Source organism: Anopheles darlingi, chromosome 3 (genome assembly GCF_943734745.1).
Source record: "Anopheles darlingi chromosome 3, idAnoDarlMG_H_01, whole genome shotgun sequence".
NCBI classification, from domain to species: Eukaryota; Metazoa; Arthropoda; class Insecta; order Diptera; family Culicidae; genus Anopheles; species Anopheles darlingi.
The window spans coordinates 44,614,917-44,640,938 of NC_064875.1; the positions used below are offsets into that span (position 1 = coordinate 44,614,917).

General features: G+C 45.9%; 5 protein-coding genes across 6 annotated transcripts in view; all 5 read left to right on the forward strand.

Annotated features, from left to right (window-relative positions):
• Positions 1–156: 156 nt before the first annotated feature.
• LOC125955528 (insulin-like growth factor-binding protein complex acid labile subunit) lies at positions 157–1,519 on the forward strand. The gene is made up of 3 exons (XM_049686661.1): positions 157–176; positions 252–1,455; positions 1,508–1,519. The coding sequence occupies exons 1-3, from the start codon at positions 157–159 to the stop codon at positions 1,517–1,519; spliced, it is 1,236 nt and encodes a 411-aa protein (XP_049542618.1).
• Positions 1,520–1,614: 95 nt separating this feature from the next.
• Positions 1,615–3,891, forward strand: LOC125954592 (protein artichoke-like). The gene has a single exon (XM_049685036.1). The coding sequence runs from the start codon at positions 1,615–1,617 to the stop codon at positions 3,889–3,891; it is 2,277 nt and encodes a 758-aa protein (XP_049540993.1).
• Positions 3,892–4,926: 1,035 nt separating this feature from the next.
• On the forward strand, positions 4,927–8,670 carry LOC125955529 (insulin-like growth factor-binding protein complex acid labile subunit). Its single transcript, XM_049686662.1, has 6 exons — positions 4,927–5,360; positions 5,475–5,604; positions 5,677–6,223; positions 6,398–7,316; positions 7,800–8,037; positions 8,611–8,670. The coding sequence occupies exons 1-6, from the start codon at positions 4,927–4,929 to the stop codon at positions 8,668–8,670; spliced, it is 2,328 nt and encodes a 775-aa protein (XP_049542619.1).
• A 1,048-nt stretch (positions 8,671–9,718) lies between these two features.
• LOC125955530 (protein artichoke-like) lies at positions 9,719–13,258 on the forward strand. The gene is made up of 4 exons (XM_049686663.1): positions 9,719–10,088; positions 10,524–11,041; positions 12,647–12,971; positions 13,218–13,258. The coding sequence occupies exons 1-4, from the start codon at positions 9,719–9,721 to the stop codon at positions 13,256–13,258; spliced, it is 1,254 nt and encodes a 417-aa protein (XP_049542620.1).
• Positions 13,259–19,203: 5,945 nt separating this feature from the next.
• Positions 19,204–26,022, forward strand: part of LOC125954642 (homeotic protein distal-less) — a 45,763-nt gene continuing 38,944 nt past the window's right edge. For both annotated transcript variants that reach the window (XM_049685108.1, XM_049685110.1), the window contains exons 1-2: positions 19,204–20,900; positions 24,528–24,703. In XM_049685108.1, the coding sequence (XP_049541065.1) occupies positions 20,800–20,900; positions 24,528–24,703 (277 nt within the window). In that variant the 5' untranslated portion in view covers positions 19,204–20,799. The remainder of the gene's footprint in view (positions 20,901–24,527; positions 24,704–26,022) is intronic.

Genomic DNA, 26,022 nt, shown 5'->3' on the forward strand with positions numbered 1-26,022 from the left:
GAACCAACGGAGCCCGACGAGAACACTGGGGAGCACTGTTTTGAACGACGATTAAAATATCAGTCTCGTTTCGGCAGCAGGCCGGACAATACCATCTGTGGCATCGTCTTAGTTTCACTTGGTTGAAGTGGTGTAGAGGTTGTGTTATTGCTGAAGATGGCATCTTCGAGTAATAGGTAAGTAAAGAAAAATGATGAAATGTTCCTCTTGGTGAAAGAAAATCATGCTGTGTACTTCTTCCTCTCTGGTAGGACTTGGTACTGCATAGCACTACTCCTGGCATGCTGCTTGCTTGGCGCAAACTCCGATGACGTCCCACGTGTCGAATGTGATGAGTTTGATTGCCTTATCGAGTTTAACGCGTTGCATTCAGAGGACAAAGTTCGTTCGCTCAAATTCCAACTCGTACCGGAAGCAGGCGCTACGGGTTTAGTGACAGTGACATTCGCTCAATCGTCGCTTCCGATTGTACCACCGTCCCTGTTTGCCGGCGTTAATGGCAACCTTATCAAAGTGCTGGACATGGAGAAGTGTGACGTACAGCGGGTGGATTCGTCTACCTTTGGACAGGCGCGCGAGCTGAAAGTGTTGCGTTTTCACCGAAACCGCATCTCGAATCTATCGAACTACTTGTTCCGCAACGCAACCAAACTGGAACGCATCAACTTTGGAGGGAATCGTATCGACAAGGTGGAAGAACAGACCTTCCAAGGCATCACGGGACTGGTCACGCTCCGATTGTCCCGCAATCACATCAAGGTGCTGCCTGCAAAACTATTCGCTGGAATGAAGCAACTCACGGATCTTAACGTTGATCGTAATCGCATCGAGGTCCTGTTTGATCGTTCGTTCGAGGATCTGACGTCGTTGAAGGAACTGTACCTTAGCTACAACTTTCTCCAGAACCTCACCGATAATTCGTTCGTTGGGTTAACGAAGCTCAACACGTTGGCATTGCAATCGAACCGAATTGCCACGATTGAACCAAATACTTTCAAGCCCCTGACGAGTCTGGAAAATCTACTGCTGGAGGACAATCGATTGCAAACTATTGCTCCGGAGACGTTCGCATCATTGGGAAGCTTATATAAACTCGAGTTGGATAGAAACCTGCTACAGAACCTACCAAAGGAATTATTCAAACGTAACGGTGAACTACAGATTCTGCGATTAGCAGAGAACAATATTGGTTCTTTGGACTCTCAAATATTTGAAAGCTTGGGCGTTCTGGAAGAACTAATGCTAGGTGAAAACGGGCTATCTTTGGAACCGGGGCTATTTAAAAGCCTTAAAAATTTAAAAACACTTAATCTGGATAGAAACTCCTTGAATCATATTGATGCTAAAACGTTCGGCGAGTTAAAGTCTTTGGAGCGTCTATCGTTGGCCGATAGTGGAGTTTTGTTCTCGCCTGAAGCAGCGTTCCTGACGAAACAGAAATGGCTTCGGATTCTGGTATTAAATCACAATTTTCTCTCGATGTTCCCCCCCTCATTTTTCACTGGAGCACACAAGATAGGAAATCTACATCTGATCAATAATGGATTGAGAACGAGTGAAGTACCCTCGTGTGGCTATATGCCGCAGTTGACGGAGATAGTGTTGGATATTAATATGCTTGAATACATCGATAAGAATCTGCTCTCGGAATGTCGCCACCTAACGTTGGTCTCATTCCAGAAAAATAAGATCGTGCAGATTGAACCCGGTTCGTTCGACACAGTCAGCAGTGTGCTGGAGCATATTGACCTTAGTCACAACTATCTGACCGACATTTCAAACGTTCTGTCGAATCTGAGCGCCCTCAGTGTCGTAGATCTATCGGATAATCGTCTACGTACGCTGCAAGATGATGCATTCGATGGCTCGGAGGCTTTAATGTTGTTAAATTTGGATAATAATTTCATACAAGTCATTCCAGCTGCTCTGGCGAAGTTACCGCAACTGACAGATCTGTCGTTGATTGGAAACAGGCTCAAAACCACTGTTTCCCCTGCCATCGCTAATGGATTCGCTGGTCTGCTACGACTGTATCTCACTAATAACTCCATCTCAACACTTCAGGTCAAACAGTACCCGATGCTGGTTGGACTTCATCTAGAAAACAATCAACTAGAGAGCATTCCCGATGACACGTTTGAGACGAATGTTGACTTAAAAACACTGTATTTGGCTAACAATCGGATCATGGGATCACTAGATCGTTGCTTCCTCCCAGTCCGTCATCTGGAGAGGCTTCAACTCGATAGTAACCCGCTTGGCCATATTTCTGCCAGCATGTTCAGTACCCTAACCCAGTTGGAGACACTCATGCTGAAGAATACTAGCCTAACGGAGCTGAGAGGTAGTCCATTCGCTTCGTTGAACAAACTGAGTTTACTGGATTTATCCGAGAACCAAATCGGCGCCATTGGATCAACAGAACTCAAGGGACTTGATTCTCTCGATGAGCTTTATTTAAATAACAACGAATTTGCTTCTGCCAACTTGAGTGGCTTATCTGTTCTGGATGGCGTTAAGTTGTTAACCATTTCGTATGGCAAATGGAATCCATCGGCAGATTTGCTGGTCAATAAGACCAAATTGGAAGACCTGTACATGCAAGGAGCCCAGTTCAGCGTACTCCCAAATGACTTTTTCATTTACACCACAAAACTATCACTCCTGTCTATCTCCGACAACAAGCAGTTCAACCGACTTCCTAGCACCTTCTTCCAGCATATACCGTACCTGAAGGAACTAACGTTGGTGAACAACAGTTTGTCGACGCTCGAGCAAGGAGTATTCGATTATTTGGGTCTGCTGGAGGAGTTGTACATAAGGGACAACCCACTACGAACACTCCGTTCGGATCTGTTCGCCAAGACGTATAGTATGAAAACGTTGGAAATATCGGAAGCCAACCTTACCAGCCTACCGACAGGACTGTTTGATTCCCTCAACCGTCTAAAGAAGCTCGATCTGGACAGTAATCAGCTATCGAATCAACTAACAAATGTAACCTTCCATGGACTGTACTCGCTAGAAATTCTGTTGCTGCAGGACAACGGAATAGAAAGGTTATCGCCAGGTGTTTTCGATGACCTAGTATTGTTGCAAGAAGTCTACTTAGGACATAACAAGCTGAGCTCCCTAGACTCTCGCCTGTTTGCCAACCTGCGCCACATGATGCTACTCGATTTACCTAACAACAAGTTCTCTACCTTTGATCTGACTACATTATCGTTTGCAAGTCCGCTTCCGGTGCTAAATCTGGATAACAACGGTTTAAAGACGATCAAGATCACACCAACGTTGAACAAATTGTCAGTGGATAACAACGAATTGAGCTCGATCGAGGTTGATCAAACTGACGAATCCATTAGCATGCTTATCATGCTTTCGGCCTCCCATAATCGTTTCACAACGGTCGAAGCCTTTACCAAATTCCCCGCAATGTCGGAGCTGGACGTGTCGTTTAACCGATTTGAAACCCTTGATTTGGCGTTACTGACGAGGAAAATGTTTTCGCTGATAGAGCTGAACGCATCCGATAGCTACGTGAAACATCTTGGAGTAACATACTTCCAGCCTCAATTTTCGTTAATTCACTTGGATATTTCCAACAATAATCTGACTCGCATTAGAGATTTAGGTGAGCTCAGGTACCCATTCCTGGAGAATATCATTTTGGGTGGTAACCAGTTCGAAAGGTTCTTACTAGAGGAGGTGACCGAACAGTTCCAGATGCTGCGAATGATTGGGCTCGAGGGCAATCAAGGCAGCTGGAGTTGCGAGCTCATTCGCGGGCTGGATCTGGACCGTTTCTATCTTAATCTGTGGCGCAAACCAGAGTTGAAAGAACAACAACAAACGTGCGCGAAGCAAGAAAAGGGCATCTGCTGTCTTTAGGAAGTAATGAGATATCGCTTGGAATGCAAAACAAGGAAATGAATGGACAATTATGCTAGAATTATTGAATAAAGATATCTGATAATCATTTGAATATTCGGACATTCATGAATGCAAAAGATGACCTTGTTATTTCTTACGAGTTGAGATGCCATGCGATTCCGCTAGTGTATACCATATGATGCTGATACCGTTATTCATTAGCGTAGCTCGTAACTTTCATGCGCGTCAACAAAAGTTTGATGGTGTTGTACTGGGGTTGATTGCGATTCATGGGTTATATTTTGTCTCAGTTTCTTTCTTAAAACCATACTGGGTTTGCAATCTAAACTACCTCTTTTTTGCTGATTGCACTTAACGTATCGCAACATGCGAGTTTTATGAACCACTCCATAATCCCCTCTGCTGTAATTACATATTACCCCAGAAAAACACGTTGTACGAGTAAAATATGGCCAATTGCAAGTTGTTTGCTGATTAGGAGCAACATTTGGCACAGATAAGAGCTGTTTCTGCTACAGCAGGTTATCGTAAAGCTGAACATCGTAGAATTGAACAGATTTAAACGAACCCTCTGCATCATAAAGTTGTGACCTGTGTGACCTGCGGTTCGTTGGTAGAGATTGTTAATTTGCTGGCAAACACAGTGCAGGCCTCCAATGCTGATAAAGAGGAGGATCTGCCTTTCTTATGTAATCGACTGATCGACGCTGAAAATGCAGCTTTAAAAGCTTGCGAACGGCACGCTGGGGTAATCAATGGTTCGGTGTCTATCGGTGCAGCTGTAAGCTGATAGAATTAGTATTGTTCAAAGATGTGGAGCCATATTGTCAGGTAAGAGTGATCACCGTTGCCGCCAGCAGTTGTTGAAATGCGGATTGAAAATCGCATCTTTCATTGAACCGTTTTAGCTTACTGGCATTGCTTCTGTTAAGTTGCGGTAGTGGAAATGGCAAAAAGCAAATAGTGGACTTAAGGTGTAGATCTACAACGGAGTGTTTCTTTGCTGACTTACACTTTGAATCGGCGAAAAAGATGCCCCGTATCAGAGTGCATCTTAATCCGGATTACTACATACAAGTTAACTTCTTGAAATCGACCATTCCTGTGGTGCCTAAAACGATTTTTGTCGACGACGATAACATACAAGCGCTCAACATAACCAACTGCGCTGTGGAGACTCTCTTGCCGAAGACATTCGAAAAAGCAAGCTCATTAGAGTTTCTCTGGCTAGATGATAACAAAATTAAAGTTCTGAAGGAATTTGCTTTCAAAGGTGCTTCACAACTGAAAGTGATCTCACTGGTCAACAATCGCATCAGAGTGGTTTCAGAGGAGGCATTCAGATATCTGCCCAAGTTAGAAAATCTGGACTTATCCAAAAATCAGATAAAATCGCTCCCAGCAGATATGATAGAAAACAAATTCAAACTGACATTGATAAATTTAGCCGACAATCTTCTCACATCGTTAGATCCTTACTTCTTCACCGACTTGGACGTGTTAGACCTGAACCTGGAAAATAATTTTCTACAATTCCCTCATAATAATCTGCCCAAATCGCTGGAACGTTTATCTCTTAGCAACAATCGGTTCGAATCGATTGAATCTGATGCATTCCATATTTTGACCGCGCTGAATGTCCTCGATCTATCGAAGAATAACCTTAAAGAGCTACCAAAAGATGTCTTTACATTTCTTGCTGAATTGTATGCACTAAGTTTGGAAGAAAATTATATTTCTCACCTCCATGACGACATATTCGCCAATAACACGAAGTTGGAGCACTTGACTCTGGATAACAACACGATATCGCACCTTTCTCCAGCGATACTAGCTAACCTGCCCGTTTTGAAGCATTTCTCCATCAAACACAATCGTCTTCAAACGCTTGATGATAACCTGTTTCGCAACAACACTGCTCTCGAAGTACTCGTGCTACAAGGAAACGATCTGCAGCATCTCAATCCGGCAACATTCGAGCCACTAGGACGATTGATGTATCTGCAGTTGGATGAAAATATGTTACAAACGCTGGATGCACACGTGTTTTCCAATCTCGGCGAACTAACCGATTTATATCTGAGCGGAAACAGAATCGAACATCTTAAAGCAGGAACGCTAAAAGGAGTACCAAAGCTGACGATGTTACACATAAATAGCAATTCTGTCAAGAGAATTGATGCTCACTTCTTGGATGATGTGCCAGCGTTGCAGACGTTTAGTGTGAACGATAACTTCCTCACTACGATCCCCCAAGAACTTTTTGACCGAACATTGAACTTGACGGAGATATCCTTGATAAAAAATGCAATACACAAGCTACAGCCGGGTACGTTCGACAGGGTAGCCAATACCCTTAATTTACTGTTACTCAGCGGAAATCTGCTTACTCATATCGACAGCTCGATCTTGAATATACCTTCTTTAACCATTCTCGATTTATCGAAGAATGGTTTTCGTCGACTGCCAGCAACAGCCTTCGCAGGTGTACCCAATTTAACAGAACTTTCTCTGAAGCAAAATCTCTTAACTGAGATACCGAAGGCAATCACCAATCTGACTAAACTAGAGAGGTTATGGCTTCATGAAAATCGCATCCGAGTGCTGGACGCAGGACGATTTGGTGGTCTCGAGCAACTGCAATTTCTGAATCTGGATGACAATAGTATCGTTCAAGCCGACGACGGCTGCTTCCGTGGTCTTAAGATGTTGACAGAACTTTTCTACAGAAATACTGATGTTACCCCACGGGATGTACTGTACGAGCTTCCGAGTCTTCAGAAACTGAACTTGGGACTCAAACAAAAGCCGCCGTCAAATTATGCACGAAACATTGCTGAACTTCTTCTAAATCGATCGGACGTTCAGATCCCAACAAATCTACTTTCGCTGGAAGTGCTGGAGCTTTCTTCCTTCGGTATTACAACCATCAACCAACGATTCTTCGAAGGAATGTCACAGCTTAAGTCTATCAAATTGTTTGACAATCCTTTGGAGAAAATCGATGTTCAGACCTTCTCCAACATGAAAAATCTAGAGGAATTGACAATAGCTACATACAGCGGCGAGCTAAAGAATATTTTTGACAGTAACAAGAAGCTGGAAACATTTGATGTAGCAAACGCTAATTTTAGCTCTCTTCCGGTCGAGTTTTTCCGCTACAACAAGGCGTTGCATACAATAGGGATCCGATACAACCGTAACTTCTCGCACCTTAGTTCGCGCTGGTTTGAGCATACGGATAATTTGGATATTTTGGAGCTGCAATACAACAATATCTCAAGTGTGGAACCGGAATTTTTTGAAGTTGTAGATCAGCTGAGCGAATTACACCTCATTGGCAATCCACTGCGCACATTGCATGAGGATGTTTTCTATCACGTTCCATTGCTTCGATTCTTGGATCTAGATGAGACTCTTCTGTCAGAGCTTCCCTCCGAAATATTTGATGGATTGTATCGGTTAGAGGATTTGTACCTTAGCTCGAATAACTTGTCGCATATCTCCGGTGGTACTTTCCGTCACCTATACTCCCTAACCAGATTAAGTCTCTCAAATAACAGTATCGAAGATCTCGATCCTTTGTTGTTCGTAAACGCAACGCGATTGAGAACAATTGAACTGTATGATAACAAATTGAGCCACCTGGATGAACGTTTATTTGCCAGTCAGCAAGCCCTCGAGTATTTGGATCTATCAAGGAACCGGTTTGCAACATTCGATTTATCCACCGCGACCTTCTCTCATTCACTGCAATTTCTAATCATTGACGAATGCGGGCTCCGCTCCTTGACAACTACACCTAGCCTACGCTTCATATCGGCCGATAACAATCCACTGACCACGATCGGTGTTAAAAGTGCTTCAAGATACCACCTAACTACATTATCTATTCAAAATACCAGCTTCACCAATATGGATATTGCATTCCGATTCCCCAACCTCCAGGAACTGAATCTAACGCTTACTAGGATCACCGAGTTAGATCTGGCGCGCGTGGCCGTTCTGCTACCACGTTTGCAAGTGCTGAACGCTTCCGATTGTGTCATTGAATCGCTTGGCCCCATCAATAACGTTAACCATAAACGGCTTTACTCATTGGACATTTCCAACAACACGCTATCGGTCGACGAGCTACGAAAGGTGCAGCACATGCCCCTATTGGAGAGTTTAACAATCGGAGGGAATACAATGCGCAACTTTGAGATTGTCTCACTTATGGAGCGTTTACCACAACTTAATGACCTTGAACTCGATGGTGATGACTGGAATTGTACGATTTTCCGGGATAATGTGCGACAAGGCACCTTGGCTTTAGTTAATGTCCATAGTGACTCGCTAGGGTCTTGTTGAACACTCTTACTACAAGCAATCGTTAACCAGTAGATACTGTTTCCATGAATAAAGCTATTTTAATTATGTATTTCAATCGTCGTATCTGTGAAGCATTGTAAGAAGAAACTTCGCATGCTGATTCGCTATGTCCTATCTTATTGATCTGAATATCACTTTTAAGGTAACATGAACCTACGAAACGCGTCCATCTCTAAGCTTTAAATATAGCAGACATTATGCGGAGCGACACACAGTAGCACTTGCAGCATAATTATCAAAAACACCTTTCAAACACGCTCGAGTGTGAGAAATTCTCTTGACACCATCGAAACATCAGTTCAATCGATGGACCTCCTCGCATACACATACCCCTTTTCGCAGAGGAAGTGTTCCCTGGCTGACGCGCTAATTATCGTGCAAGTTATCGTCATCTCCGACTGAGAACGCACCGTTCGGGAGAACGCTTCGGGAGCGTTACTGATACGGAGAGTATTGGGCTGCTGTCGTCTCCTTTTTGAATGGACCAGAACCGGGAAAACCAGTTTGAACTCCAAAATACAAATTCACGAGCTGTTACTTCGCGTCAAACAACGAACTAGTACTCGGCATCAAACAATGACGAAAGCAACCTTCAGCTAGCTCTGTCTCAGTAAACATAGTTTTTTTCTGCATATTCTCTCACAACTATTCTATTTTGATGTATCATTCAAATTTATGTCTTTTGCACAATATATTATGCACAGCTGCGTGATGACAACCATACTGAAATTGTAAACTAAAGTGCCTTTATTTCTATTCTTTGGTTGATTGGTTACATTCGACTTTGTTTAGCCAGTCTACTTCTGTCATAAATAAGCATCACACAGCAGAAGCTGGTTTTGCGAGTAAAAACTGACCAATTGCACGTTGCTTTTGGATTAGAGGCAACATTTGGCACAGATAAGAACTGTTTCTGCTTCAGTAGGTTATCATTGAATTGACCCATAAAGGCAATCAGCGTACAAAAGATTTAAACAAACCCTCTGCATCATAGAATTGTGAACTGTGTGACTTGCAGTTCGTTGGGAGAGATTGTTGGTATTAATTTGCTGGCAAAAACAGTGCCGGTCTCCAATGCTGATAAAGAGGAAGATCTGCCATTCTTATGTAATCGACTGATCGACGCAGCATATGCAGCTTTAAAAACGTTGGAACGGCATGTTGAGGCAATCAGTGGTTCGGTGTCTATCGGTGCAGCTGTAAGCTGATAGAATTAGTATTGTTCAAGGATGTGGAGCCATATTGTCAGGTAAGAGTGATCACCGTTGCCGCCAGCAGTTGTTGAAATGCGGATTGAAAATCGCATCTTTCATTGAACCGTTTTAGCTTACTGGCATTGCTTCTGTTAAGTTGCGGTAGTGGAAATGGCGAAGAACAATCAGTGAACTTAATGTGTTACTCCAGAATTGAGTGTTTTTTCAAACATCTGCACTTTGAATCGGCCAAAGAGATGCCTCACGTCACAGTGCATCTTAATCCGGATTACTACATACAAGTTAACTTCCTGGACTCGACCATTCCTGTGGTACCAAAATCGATTTTTGTCGACGACGATAACATACAAGCGCTCAACATAACCAACTGCGCTGTGGAGACTCTCTTGCCCAAGACATTCGAAAAAGCAAGCTCTTTAGAGTTTCTCTGGCTAGATGATAACAAAATTAAAGTTCTGAAGGAATACACTTTCCAAGGTGCTTCTAAACTGAAAGTGATATCACTGTCCAACAATCGCATCAGAACGGTCTCACAGGCCGCCTTCAGATATCTTCCCAACCTGGAAAATCTGGACTTATCCAAAAATCAGATAAAATCACTGATTGGTAATGAACTATTCAACTCGTTCAAAGTGACATCGATAAATCTAGCCGACAATCTTCTCACGTCATTGAATACCTTCCTATTCGTTGACTTAAAGCAACTGGTAAACCTGAACCTACAGAATAACTTTCTACAATCTGTACCTGGTAGATCCACGTTGCGGTGGAAATCTATTGAAACTTTAAATCTTCGAAACAATCGGTTCGAATCGATCGAAAATAATACACTCTATGGATTTACCGCGCTGACTGTCCTCGATCTATCGAAGAATAACCTTAAAGAGCTACCAAAAGATGTCTTTACATCTCTTGCTGAACTGAATTCGCTTAGTTTGGAAGAAAACTATATTTCTCACCTCCATGACGACATATTCATCAATAACACGAACCTGGAGTACTTGTCCCTCAATAACAACACGATAACGCACCTTTCTCCAGCTATACTGGCTAATCTGCCCGTTTTGAAGCGGTTCTCTATCGAATTCAATAATCTTCAAACGCTTGATGATAACCTGTTTCGCAACAACACTGCTCTCGAAATGCTCTGGCTGCAAGGAAACGATCTGCAGCATCTCAATCCGGCAACCTTCGAGCCACTAGGACGTTTGATGTATCTGGACTTGAGCAAGAATATGTTACAAACGCTGGATGCACACGTGTTTTCCAATCTCGGCGAAATAACCGAGTTATATCTGAGCGGAAACAGAATCGAACACCTTAAAGCAGGAACGCTAAAAGGAGTACCAAAGCTGACGATCTTATACATAGATAGCAATTCTGTGAAGAGCATTGATGCTCACTTCTTGGATGATGTGCCAGCGTTGCAGACGTTTAGTGTGAACGATAACTTCCTCACTACGATCCCCCAAGAGCTTTTTGACCGAACATTGAACTTGACGGAGATATCCTTGATAAAAAATGCAATACACAAGCTACAGCCGGGAGCATTCGACAGGGTAGCCAATACCCTTAATTTACTGTACCTCAGCGGTAATCTGCTTACTCATATAGACAGCTCGATCTTGAATATACCTTCTTTAACCATTCTCGATTTATCGAAGAATGGTTTTCGTCGACTGCCAGCAACAGCCTTCGCAGGAGTACCCAATTTAATTGACCTTTTTCTGGACCGAAATCTCTTAATTGAGATCCCGAAGGCAATCACCAATCTGACTAAACTAGAGAGGTTGTGGCTTCATGAAAATCGCATCCGAGTGCTGGACGCAGGACGATTTGGTGGTCTCGAGCAACTGCAATTTCTGAATCTGGATGACAATAGTATCGTTCAAGCCGACGACGGCTGCTTCCGTGGTCTTAAGATGTTGACAGAACTTTTCTACAGAAATACTGATGTTACCCCACGGGATGTACTGTACGAGCTTCCGAGTCTTCAGAAACTGAACTTGGGACTCAAACAAAAGCCGCCGTCAAATTATGCACGAAATATTGCTGAACTTCTTCTAAATCGATCGGACGTTCAGATCCCAACAAATCTACTTTCGCTGGAAGTGCTGGAGCTTTCTTCCTTCGGTATTACAACCATCAACCAACGATTCTTCGAAGGAATGTCACAGCTTAAGTCTATCAAATTGTTTGACAATCCTTTGGAGAAAATCGATGTTCAGACCTTCGCCAGAATGGAAAATCTAGAGGAATTGACAATAGCTACATACAGCGGCGAGCTAAAGAATATTTTTGACAGTAACAAGAAGCTGGAAACAATTTATTTAACAGAAGCTAATTTTAGCTCTCTTCCGGACGAGTTTTTCCGTTACAACAAGGCGTTGCATTCAATAGGTATCCGATACAACCGTAACTTCTCGCACCTTAGTTCGCGCTGGTTTGAGCATACGGATAATTTGGATGTTTTAGAGCTGCAGTACAACAATATCTCAAGTGTAGAACCGGATTTTTTTAAATTTACGGATCAATTGAGCCGTTTACACCTAGTTGGCAATCCACTGCGCACATTGCATAAGGATGTTTTCTATCACGTTCCATTGCTTCAATTCTTGGATCTAGATGAGACTCTTCTGTCAGAGCTTCCCTCCGAAATATTTGATGGATTGTACCGGTTAGAGGATTTGTACCTTAGCTCGAATAACTTGTCGCATATCTCCGTTGGTACCTTCGGTCACCTATACTCCCTAACCAGATTAAGTCTCTCAAATAACAGTATCGAAGATCTCGATCCTTTGTTGTTCGTAAACGCAACGCGATTGAGAACAATTCACCTGTATGATAACAAATTGAGCCACCTGGATGAACGTTTATTTGCCAGTCAGCAAGCCCTCGAGTATTTGGATCTATCAAGGAACCGGTTTGCAACATTCGATTTATCCACCGCGACCTTCTCTCATTCACTGCAATTTCTAATCATTGTCGAATGCGGGCTCCGCTCCTTGACAATTACACCTAGCCTACGCTTCATATCGGCCGATTACAATCCGCTGACCACGATCGGTGTTAAAAATGCCTCAAGATATCACCTAACTACATTATCGATTGAAAATACCAGCATCACCAATATGGATATTGCATTCCGATTCCCAAACCTTCAGGAACTGGACCTCACCCTTACCAGGATCACCGAGTTAGATCTGGCGCGCGTGGCTGTTCTGCTACCACGTTTGCAAGTGCTGGACGCTTCCGATTGTGTCATTGAATCGCTTGGCCCCATCAATAACGTTAACCATAACCGGCTTTACTCATTGGACATTTCCAACAACACGCTATCGGTCGACGAGCTACGAAAGGTGCAGAACATGCCCCTATTGGAGAGTTTAACAATCGGAGGGAATACAATGCGCAACTTTGAGATTGTCTCACTTATGGAGCGTTTACCACAACTTAATGACCTTGAACTCGATGGTGATGACTGGAATTGTACGATTTTCCGGGATAACGTGCGACAAGGCACCTTGGCTTTAGTTAATGTCCATAGTGACTCGCTAGGGTCTTGTTGAACACTCTTACTACAAGCAATCGTTAACCAGTAGATACTGTTTCCATGAATAAAGCTATTTCAATTGTGTATTTCAATCGTCGTATCTGTGAAGCATTGTAAGAAGAAACTTCGCATGCTGATTCGCTATTACCTACCTTGTTGATCTGAACGCTTCCATCTTATAGCTTTAAATATAACAGACATTATGCTGAACGACACACAGTAGCACTTGCAGCATAATTATCAAAAACACCTTTCAAACACGCTCGAGTGTGAGAAATTCTCTTGACACCATCGAAACATCAGTTCTATCGATGAACCTCCTCGCATACACATACCCCCATTTTCGCAGGGGAAGTGTTCCCTGGCTGACGCGCTAATTATCGCGCAAGCTATCGTCATCTCCGACTGAGAACGCACCGTTCACAGCGTTACGGGAGCGTTACTGATACGGAGAGAATTGGGCTGCTGTCGTCTCCTTTTTGAATGGACCAGAGCCGGGAACGACCAGTTTGAACCCCAAAGAAACATCATTTTAAGCATCGATCAAAGGCGAGATGGGCTGCGGGCCATGCCCATCTTTCATCCAACGAAGACCTACGTGAAGAAGCAGAAGCAGTTGAAGCGAATCAGCGCCTCCCTTCCGCGAGGCGAAGGATCGATGGCCGCACGACCCCACGGGTGGGGCTTTTGGGGTCCCAGTGAGGGTTTTTATGAATGAACCGAAATACGAGCACCAGCCAGTAGCAGTTACCGGACGATTCGGGAATCGAAAAACCAGTCAAACCACCATCTCCACCACCACCTCGTACACCGGGAACACTGATGTGAAACAATTGATTTTGGTACGGTGCTGTGGCAAGATTTTCGACAGCTTTTCACCATCCAGCCGATGGTGTGGCCGTGCGCAACAGGGGGTACAAAGCGTCCCCTTAGAACCCCTCACTGGGCGTCCGTCAGAGGCGAGCGGATGGTTCCAAAATCGATAATAATTCATCTATTTATTATACGATTATCGATGGATCATTATGTTCGTGTGGATTTTCTCTCATTTCCGGGTGGCAGGGGTTCCAAACCGGTTGCCCACCCCACCCGAGATGAGCCGAGATTCGACGCAGAATTGGTGGTAGCAGGTGGTTGCGTGTGTGTGCTTTAAGTTGTATGTCGCTGGCAGCGGTCCCGCCGAGCTGGACCACTGGAAGATCAATAACAATTTCGCAGCAGGTGCAGCAAACTAGTGGCTTTCCTCTTCCTTTTTTCCATTGATGGACAATTGCTGAGAAATTGCTGGGGCTAAATATGGATGGATGAAAGTTTGTCTAACGTTAACGTGTTTTCGGTGCTTGTACTAAAATTCGATCAGGATATTTTTCAATTTCCAATAGACTTTTGCTAATAAGCTAATACGTTGCGGGACACTGGCATGTCGAAAAATAAACTTATTGTTTGTCTTTTTCTTCTTTAAATTATAAGATAACCTTCATTAAATTGGTTCAATTTCAGGTTTTAAAAAATTATAAGGCATCACATATTTCTAATTTCATCATATGCACAGCCAATCCTTTGCACCTATCTACTTTTTGTCACCAATGGCGCTTCAGAACTGACAAAAACCAGTCTCTATCGTGCAAGAAGTAATTCGCAAAAGGATGTACCTCATAGTTCGCAAACATCTTTTAGTGTATCGAGCTTTCAATTAAATTGTAACCTCATTAAACATTAATCTAACCATTTCCATGACATCCGGAAGAATAAAAAATTACGAGTTGGCAATTCTTAGCAATTCTGCAAACTCGTTGTGATTTTAATATGAGCCCTGATCGAGCAATGCTGGCTGTCATCAGCAATCCTTTTTTCGCTGTGCAGGTGGCATTCGCCGGCTAAACTAGCCGTTTTTAAACTACGTACCAGCCTTTTCTCAGTCTCTTGAAATTGTTATTCAACAGATAATGAATGGAAAGTATGATAAGTATCCAGTAGCGTTAGGTTATGGATTGTCGGTATCCAAACATAAAACGAATAAAATCCTAGAACCACTCTTTTTTACTATGAAATTTGTACAACTGGTTTCAGTTATGAACAGGTAAATGTATTGATCCAACAGGAGGTAAGCGATTTTCTAACATTTAATATCAATCGTCTAAAGCTGCTTTTCATTTACACCGTGGCCAATATATTCTCATACAACTTCTATCGTCTATATTTTCCTAAAGGATGAGCCGTTTTTTTTATCCGAGCGATTTTTTTTTGTTAAGAAAATTATATTAACTAATTATAAAATATGTTTCGAAATTACTCTGCCCCCAATCTATTTTTACTAGCTTCAATCGCTTCTCAAACCCATCGCACGCGGCACGGACGACCTTCATAGGCATTTCATCTCAAATTTCATTTATCGCTGCCATGGATTGTATCAAACTGGACAGTTTGTGGTCGTTTAGTATTGCTAACATGTACGACCAACCGAAAAAGGCCAGTGGATTAAGATCTGGTGAACTGGGAGACCATTCATTCTTCGCTTTAAATACGGTTAAATTGTTCCTGCATCTGTCTTGGACGAAATTCGCTGTGTGCGAGGTTTCACCACTTTCTCTAAAACTTTAGTTTTGAAATACATTGAGTTAATTTTTATGCCTTAAAAAAAAAATTAGGGATAACTTGCCGCGCTTGCAAATACCCACCCCAACCCTTCACAGTAAAACTGGGAACGTTCCTTCGATTGTCTGTAACATCCTTGATGTTTCTGGGTCACAATGTATCGTTTTGATCATTATGACACTGCTCTAGAACAAACAGTTTTCATCTAACAACACAAAGTCTCGGCCAGGGTGTAGAAATAGATTTTTCAAACACAGGCACGTAATGTTAGCTTCGTTACTAAAATCAGACCACCAACAGAAACAACAGACCAATCCAACTCTCAAAATACTAAGTAAACACTGTAGTTTAACAGAAAAATATCGATACTTGAGCTAGGTGCTGTAAATGTACCGCAACCCAGCAAAACGTTCAGCAAAAATTTGTATGACAAAATATATTGGACGATGGATGGAATAAAAGGTATCACCAAGCAATGGTCTAACCAAATCGCCAATGCCCAGAAGAAAGAAAAAAAACCTCATCGCGAAAGAATCAACCAATCCTTCGGTAGTCGGGCCAGCATTACAACATCTTCGCGGTCGCGTTGTCGGCACAGATGCGGGGAGCGCGGGGCTGTTGAGAGTAGTGCCTGAACGGATGGATGCTGCGCCTCTGCTTTCTAGCCGTACCAAATGGACTCCGCACTCCTTGCCCTCCGAATTAAGCGGACGAGCGTAAAACAACCAGAGAACATAGACAGATACACACACACACACACGCTCGCGCTCGCGCCGAATCTTCCATCTTATCTGCCCCCATCCGGCGCGGATGTAGATCGCGGCATGGAACCATTTGGGGGGAGGGGTACGGGGAAATAGGGGAAACTAGATTTTTGGGGGCAGACCCCAGAGGCACCAGACACAGCCCGGACCGGACCGGAGTTGATTCGAGGTTTCGAGGCTGGCCAACAGCGAACAGCCAAGGCACCCACTAGCCGTCCGTCTAGCCAGAGAGTGTCCGAACCTCAGCAGAGCGGAGCAGAGCAGAGCAGAGCATAGTGGAGATGAGGTTACGTAGTCATTATGCCTTCCGGGTTCATTCATGCTTTCGTGGTACGGACACGTTGGATCGCTTTCGGCCGTCGTTCAGACCCCAGAAAAGAGTGTGTGTGTGTGTGTCTAGAGCTAGGATGCTGGGAAGGAAGGAGAGGGAGAAAGCCGCGGCGATGCCACGAACTGATTTCGTGAGTGTAATAAATGTAGCATCAAGGTTACGTCGGTTGCGGGTGGCCGATCTATCGTGCCCGTCCGTGGATTGAGGATCTATCGATCGTCGACGAACACGAAAGTGCGTCATCCACGGCAACGTCTCTCTCTCTCTCTCTCTCATTCTTTTTCTCTCTCGGTGTCACTTCTATCTCGTTCGATCATCATCGTCTAAGTTCTTTCGGGCAGGTCGATGAAGCACCTTCTTGAGGTGCCTCCCGTGGCCAAGCGTTTAAAGCAATCTTTTTGGCAAATTCAGTAGCTAATTAGAGGATCGCACGCACACCGAAACGCCACGTACGCCGGGCACGCTCGGGACGATCACGAAGCCGAACCAGACCGCCGAATGTGTCGCCCCCAGGGGTGGAAACGACGCCATCACGCGATCGCATTTGGTCGCAGCAGTGTCCGGGATTTTCGCGTGGCACCAATTTGCTGGCCCCGTGTGCGTGAGGTGCGCAACGCGTCCCTGGTCTCTGGTGGCTCGGGTCGTGGTCTGATGTTCCCCATCAATAATCATTTACTAAACATTCCTTACTCGGTGGCAGCCACAGTTCTAGTTTCTCTCGCGATTTCGCGCCGTGCGTGTATGCAAATTGGGAATGGAGGAAGCGTCTGGCCCCCCTGCGGGGGTCACTCTGCGAGCCAAGCAGGAAACGATGTCATCTCGCTCGTGGTGGTGGTGGTGGTGGTGGTGGTGGTGCTACAATTATGCCCCTTGTCCATCCCTTGGCAGGATAATGTTTCCTGACGGCCCCTATCGTGGGTGAAAGCAACACTCGATGCGAATACTCGCGGAAATCCTCGGGCAAATCGTCAAACACGGAGCAACGAGAGCAAAGATGAACGCGTCCAGACGATGGCCACAACGACAACGACGACGACGACGACGACGACATTAAATGTACACACAAAAGCAGCTGTCAACAGCGCGGCGACAATTACAACATTCCTTCGGTCGCTTCCGAAGCCGCCTGGCCATTGCGATGACCTTCGGATAATCACTTAAACGGTTGGCCCCTTCTGGCCATCCTCGAAGGTCCCCCACCTTTGAGCTCATTCTCTCTGTCTTTTGCTCTCTCCCTCCTCGTCACTGCATTGACATGGTTCTGCCGAAAGGGATCAAGATGATGAGGCCAGTCGATGATGGTTTGGCCCGTGCTGACAGTCCGGTGCCGGTGCCGGTGTCGCACCGTGTGTGTTGCGGTTGGTGGCCCACGGTAATGACAGGCCGGCCCGGGCCACGCTCCTTACCGGCCGTGATTCCGTTCCGGTGATGGTGGCGGTTGACGAGATTCGAGCAAAAATGTCAAACATTTTGAGGCTAGAGGCGAACGTACGCTCGTTCTGACACTTTAAACCACGGACTCGCCGTCGTCGTCGTCGTCAGGAATGTTAACGCACGCTGTAATACAGCAAGTAAAACGGATGGAATCGGATATTTGTCCGGCAAAAGTAAAAGGAAGGATATCATTAACATTGCTCCGCGGGAATGGGTACAAGGATTTGGGGAAATTAAAAGAAAGAAAAAAACCCCGGAAACCCAATGACAAAGTGTTGACAACGAAGGGAGGTTTCATGTTGGCATCGAGATCATGTATGAAGAGAAGTTTGTCTGAGCATAAAATATGGGTTAAGTTTAATAAATCCTCCATAATAGATTAGTTGATTGGTTTAAGCGCTAGAACATCTTTAAAGCGTTGCGTCTGACATGGCATCCATCTATGACGAGTCGTTAAGCACCGAGCAGGGATGCAAAGGAGTCGGTAGTAGATGCTCTGGATGCTGCTTTTCAGAACAGGTTTTCCACACTTTTCCACACACACCCCTTCTTTTCAACCCCTTTTCTTTCAACCCCTTTTTAAGCTCAGTTTTGCTCAGATTGAGCGCATCTGTCACAACTACTAACGTGCACGCTAGTGTGTGCGTGTGTGTTTGCGTGTCGCTTTCGAGTCATTCATCTCTGTCTCTCTTGTGGAAATGGAACCGGTTGCACTGCTCACTCCAACGTCAACATCAGAAAAGACACACCTCCGAGTGAGAGAGAGAACGAGTCAAAAGGCTGTAGTGTGACAGAGATAGCAAAATTCGTAACTCGTATCCGATAGCCGCTCTTCTCTAACAGACGTAAAGGCAACAGCATACATCTCTCTTACTCCAACGGGCAACACACTGAGGCGGAGCTTCAGTGCATTGAATCGACGAATCGCAGACACGATGATGCCGACACCAACACACTTACGCGTGCGTGTGCGTCGCGTCAGATTCGTGCTGGAATGGCGGCAGAGCGGCTCAGTTTAGGAAGGCCATTCGCAGCAGCAGCAGGCAGCACGGGCAGCGTGAATCACGAAAGCGAAAAATCTCGATTTTCATCGCCGTCGCCGTCGTGGTCGTCGTGGTCGTCGTTGTCGTTGTCGTCGCCGCCGTCGCCGTCAGTGACTGCACATTTTTTTTCCTCGAGTTTCCCGTGAAAATTTATCCTCGATCGTTCGTTCGTGCGTGCGTGCGTGCGTGCGTGTGTTTGTGCTGTACGTGTACGTGTAGGTGTGATAAAAGATAACAAAGATAAGGAACCAGCCCGCTTCCCGCTACCTATCGAAATCACCCTTTCGCCGACCCCAAAACCACTCCGGGCGATTCTTGGAGGTTCTTGGTTTCGATCCTCTCTCAGTGTTCCTTAGTGTGATCAGAAGAGGTTTTAACACCCCTCTCGTGCGCGCGCCCGTGTGTTCTTCCATCGTTACGGAAAGGCGAAAATCGCGAGCCCTCGATGGGAATAGTGTGCTGAACAAGGCAAAGGTGCTGTGTTTGTGCATTGGCATCCTGTACAAGTAGTAACAGCAGCAGCAGCAGCACCAGAATTGCGACCTGAGCTCCAAAAATATCACAAACCAAAGCCGCAAGGTGATCCCGCGCAGCACATTGTGACCCTTCGCGGTGCATTAGATCATCAGCAGCCGTAAAAGTGTGAAAACACGTGCGTATATGTCGCTGTGTACGTGTGGGTCATTGTGCAGAAACAACATCATTAATTAGAAGCAATCGACCGGGGGACCCCGCCGTCGGGCGTACCGTTGCGGTGCACCGAAGGACCGTGGAGAGGCGAGAAGGAAAAGGATCATCGCCTCGCGATCGCAGCATCATCCTCGTCGTCCTCCTCCGCCGCAACAACAAACCAGAGCCAGAACCAGAGCGCAGACCGTAGAAACAAAATCGGAATTGAATCGAAGCAACCCTCCAGAACCGCGTCGCTGGTTCATGTTGTTGTTGCTGTTGTTGCTGTCGGGTTGCGCTCGGTGTTGGAGTGTGTGCTCCGTGAACAAAAGAAAAGCTCATCCGTGAAGTGAAGTTCTGTCCGTGGCCGAAACCCCGGCCGCGTGTGGTGTGATCGTCGGGAATTGTGCGTGTCTGTGTGTGTGTGTTTGAGTGTATGTGTGCAGGCAGGTTGTGTGCTGGCCGCAGTAGCAGCAACAGCAGCCAGTGACCGGTGGTGTTTTGCTGTTGAATGTGCGAGTGTGTTGAGTAGCTCCCCAAAAGTGTGACCATCCCCTCCGCAGAATTGTGCATCCTCAACGCGTGTGTGTGCGTGCGTGCCTGTTGGTGTGTCCGCCAGTGTGTCAGTGTGTGGTGCAGCAGGGTTAGAGGGTGATTTCGGTGGTTTCGTTCCTTGGCGCCGCCGCCGCCGTCGTTCTTTCCGTGTATTCCGTGTCTCTGCGTTGACCGTGTGTGTGTGGACACGGTGCCTGTGACCGCACCACCACCCCCCACCGAGGCCAAGATAGAGAGTGAAATAGGTGACCTCGGCTACAACAACGGCCTTACAATTCATTTCGATAAAGTGGCCTCCATCGGCGCCAACACGCTCAACTTTACGGACCTGGGGAGCCCTTACGAGGGCCCCCCCAGCACACCCCAGTCCGGTATGGACGCACCGGATGCGCCGCACACGCCCAAGTACATCGATGGCGGTGCGACGGTCACCGCACCCGGCAAGTCGGCGTTCGTCGAGCTGCAGCAGCACGGGTTAGTGTTTGGTTTTTTTTTCTCCGGGGATGGGATCAGTGGACGTTATGCTACAATCCGGTGTTGTTCCGGTGGTCCCCGGATCAAGTGTCGATCATCTTCATCCGGAGAGGTTCCTAGTCCAAGAGAAGCCGGCCAAATCTAATGCAACACACACACACCAGCACCTCCATCAAACTGCCGTAACATTTCATTACGGTATTTACGGTGCCGCCGTGGTGTGGTGTGTTGGCGGTAATTAGCACCGGTTAATGATCATGATTGACGGTGTCAGGCCGGCACGCGCACTCTCTCCCCTTCTCCTACGTTTCCTCGACATCCAAAGCTGGCTGGGCGGTCGCCCGGTTGCAATAAAATAATGCTCTTAAACGCGCGCTGCTACATCGCGCACATACATTGCAGTCACAGTCCATCCGCGTTACGATGATCGATGGATCCAAAGATCGATTTCGATCTTTCACATTCCAAGAAGTAGCCGCCGCCGTTGCTGCGAGAAGAATTTCGTCGCAAAAAATGCGTTGTCGTTCGTCGCGTTCTGCCATCTGGTGGCATAGGATCGTGGCCACGAGCCACGAGTTTACGAGCACCAATTTGGTGTGGTGCATCGACGAGCGAGCGCATGGGTAGCAAGGTACTATAGGCGCTAGTTCATGGCAGCATAAACCGGATGATGACGCGGTTGGTCATAAAAAAACGCATAGATGCGCACCATAAGTAGCGAGCATCGAGCATTGCCGGTTGTTTGTTTTTCCACAATATGAGGGAGTCGGTAGTTGGTGGCCCACGAACTGCCTGGCTGCGTTGCCTAGACCAGCGGAGGAAGCCTCACTGTGTTCTGGTGCAGTTTGTCAAGCTTTATGACCCCCCCTTCCCACCCATACGGAGGCGAAATGAGCTGGCGAGCGAGTGGAAGCGCGTGCCCTCCATGATGGGCACCGACACCGAGTTGTCGCTTCTTATCTTCTCCACCCCAGGACTCCCCGGGTTTTCCCGCTTTGCCAGTGTGCTTTACGATGCCTGGCAGGCAGCCATTTGCAGCCGAGAAGTGCGCACCGCGAACGACCGGCCGGCTGGCGATTGATTTAGTGTGGCTCAATCAACCTATGTTCCTATGTGTATGCTCATAGGTTGGCCGATACAACTCTTTATGGGGCTGTAACAATGGTTTTATGGCCGCTCTTTTTTTTTTTTACTACCGAGGCGGCGGCAAGCCATTCGAGCGCTAATTACACGCAAATCTTTCAGGGAGCCGAGGACCTGACTTTGGCTCAGATTTTGATTTATTTATTTATTTCAAAGTACGGCTAGTTAGAAGCGGAAGAAGAAGCAGCAGGAGGCACACTTGCCTTTTTGGAGCGCATTTTATGTGGCCTCTCTCAGGGTCCAATTTGTTTGTCTTGTTTATGTTGTTTTACGGGACGAGGAAATTGATTAAACATCGAGTACCATTTAGCGCAGTAAGGGCAAGGGGGTCTTGATCGCATATCTGGGGCTATAACTCAAGAACGACTTCTTTGTATGCCTTTAGGGGGGCCTTGTTTTGTTAGCTTGTAAGTTTATGTTGGTAGCCCCGTAGAGCTTTTGTAGAATTTACAATTTTTCGATTTTTGAACGCTTTTAATATCTGTCAGTCTTGCTTCTATTAATTCAAAAATGGCACACACATGCTCATTCGGAAGGATAAGCATTCATGAAAAAAAATTAAAAAGTGAACGTGAATAAAATGAAAACCGCCCTTGAGGTGTTCCTGGCATGATAGCTACATTCCGTGAAAAACTATCAAAAAGAGGTTGTAGAGAAAGGATTATAGGATTTCGACTTGGTGTGTTGTTAGTATACAAAACCGACATTTCACTGTTGTTCATTTTCCATGAGTAAACAACGTTTTTTTCTCTATTGACGGACTAGGCTGGCGAGGCGTTGAAGTGTTTTTTATGAATTGATTTAACTTCGCGCAGGATCACTCTTAGAATTACTAATTTTCCTATAGGTTATATTTCTTTTGACTTGTCACTATTTGTCGTTAAACAGGCCAGTCTGTGCAAAATTTATCAACGAGTACAAGAACAATGCGTACCGCAGGCACTTAGGATATCACTACACATTTCATGTACATGATTGCTCGATCTCTCCTATAGGCCTTTGAGCCTTTCTCTAGTCTTACGATGCTTCGCTAGCTCCGTTTTCGTTGAAGTCTTTTGTGCAGAGTTGCAAAGCTAACTCGCGATCTACACGGGCCCGAGAAAGCTGAAAATGAGATGAGAATGAAAAAGTTGAGAATGTCAAATCCCATACATTTATGACATTCTACTTGTATGTTTACATTTCCATTTGTATGGGATTTGACATTCTCAACTTTTTCATTTTCAGCTTTCTCGCGCCCGTGTAAGTCGCGAGTAAGGTACTATCGTGGTTCGGATTCTGGAACTAAGTTTCGTAAGTCATCAAATGACAGCTCCAATCAAGCCAATAAAACTTAGCAACCAGTGAAAATTGTCTGAGCAACCGTCTTTTGGAAGATTGCTCGACTGTAACTAAGCTAATTTTGGAATCTGTGGCGATACCCCAATGCCAGGTGTAACTGTTAGTAAGCTATGGTAGCTATGGGTGACACTACAGTACCTATAAGATGTAGTTGCCTATGCGTTAGTAAGTAATGCGATAGATGATTCTGCTGCTTCACCTCACCGAGTGTGCATAGGTTTTTTTATCCGGAACTTTGTGACATAAATCACTGAAGCCCGTAACAACTCACCGAAGCTCAGATGTTATTCTCATTCGTAAGCTTCTACACCTTCCCAAGAAGTCTTTGCCAAGCTGACCGCAAAGGAAGAAATGACCTCACGGGCTGGTTTGTAAACAAACAACTTACACCAACCACGAACCACGAACCTCGGGCAAATTGCACTCACACTGGCCTAGTGCTGCGGGTGGCCTTAATGGTGGGGTTGTGGTGCCGAAAATTGAATTACACGTCAATTGTTTAATTCATCCGGCCCCAAGACCAGTGCGAGAGGGAATGGTCTCGCGGGTGTGTTTATGCTCGCGTTGCCGTCTCTCTCTTACGCATGCCAGCCTCCAAATTCCGCTTCTGCGCATCGTAGCAGCAGCAGCAGTAGCGTTGATGGACGCCATCGCGCTAGGAAAATGAGGTAAATAGTTACGGAGGTGGCACTCCCCACTCCCCCTCCCCCCGCATTGGTCGATGGTTCCGGTAGTGGGTGAAATCGGCGTTCATCATCGAAATCGGAAGTCCGAGGTGCGTTCCGAGGCCATGGCGGCGTTGAGCTACATTTCCGAATTTTCCTGTTTTTTTTTTGTTGCTTCTAATGCCACGATCACGAAGTGCTGCTGCACGTGCATCTAATTACAGCTTCGTCTGCGAGCGAAGTTTTTTTTTTTGAGAGGGAGGGCGCCTCAGCAGACACCAAAGATTGATGGACCCTGCCCGGGGAGTACACGTGTCTTTCATCGATTTTCCACTGGATTAAATGTGTCTAAAAGGGAGGGGAGGTCTCCTTCACCACCACTACCACCACCCACATCACAGCAAAGGCTTCTACTTCACGTATTTAATCTTCCTTCTTTTTTTTCTTCCTTTTCTTCTTGTCTCAAAAAAAAACATAGGTACGGTGGCATCCGGAGCGGGTACCAGCACTTTGGCGCCCAGGGTGGCCAGGATTCGGGCTTCCCGAGTCCGCGCGGTGCCCTCGGCTATCCGTTTCCCCCGATGCACCAGAACTCCTACTCTGGCTACCACTTAGGCAGTTACGCACCACCCTGCGCTAGTCCACCAAAAGATGGTAAGTTTCATTCCGGTTGGCCAACGCGGCCAAGTGCATCCTTCGCCCCAGCTACTCAGTGTCCGTGTCAGTTTGTGTGTGTGCATTCTGGTGGTCTGCGGGTGTCTCGTGATGGAATCGCAAAAAAACGGAAAATGAACGGAAAGTGCAACCAACGGCCAGCGGTCCAGGGCCAAGACAATGCGAAACGTCCGGGATGGCTGACAATCAATCAAATGTCCACCATGTTTTCTGCTGCTGCTGCTGCTGCTGCTGCTGCTAAGGGGTCTGAGTGCGTTGCGGGGAACCTGCGACAGTGTTTTATGCTTGGTTGCGCTCACTGCTTGGCCAGGGGTCCAGGGCTCCACTAGACCAGAAATTAGTTGTTGCGGCGTACCAACGACAACCCTGAGTTCAGCTCGACTGTTCTGCTGTGGTTTTTGGGGCCACACACGCACCAGGAAAGGGGGTGGGGAGGACAAATACGATATCTTACGAAGGGAGGGGAGGCACTGAATACAGCCCTCATATAATATCGTCGTACAGAGTGGAGCTGGAACCGGCGCAAATGAAGTGCCGGTTAAATATGTGGCGCTAATATGCTCCCAAAAGTTACAAAGTATGTACCATCGTAGCCCCGGAGGCGGTGACTTTTTATGGCTTATTTATGGTGTTAGAGAGAAAGAGAGACAGAGAGGGAGAGAGGGAGCAACCATCATCAACAGAAAGACGACGAAGAAAACGAACACAAACGAAAAAAGAAGAAAGAAGTTGAGAAAAAAAGGGAATAAGTTAAGCGCCATAAACACATCAACAACAACAACGATCCAGAACAAATGAAAAGCAAACAGACCAGAGCGGAACCGAAAAGCGAGCCAGAGCGAGAGAGAGAGAGAGAGAAATAGTGAGAGGAAAGGACGCCGCGGTCGGTCACTTGTGCCAGATGTGCGCGGAATGAGCTGCGGATGCGGTCTCGATGCGGTGTCGAGTTGTATGCCAGTTGGCGGCGGCGGCGGCAACATTTGTTATGCTGCTAATTAATTAGTCATTTAGGACCCCCCTTTCCTGGGCTCCCCTCTATACCATCGGTGTGTGCGTGTGTGTGCGCGCACGGACTCCAGATGCTCTTCGCGACGCTCTCTTTGCCAAAATGCAGTCAAAGCGTTTGGCGATCCTTTGTGCCTTTTTGCTAACATCCTTGCGAACGGTCTCTGAAGGGACGGGTGCGGTTGGCATTTTTTGTGTGTGTTACTAGTTTGTGAAGCATTTGAATCCTTTTGGGGCCAGCGCTCCGAGCAGCGCTCCCTTTCACTGAAGGTAGGGAGGAATCAATAATTAAA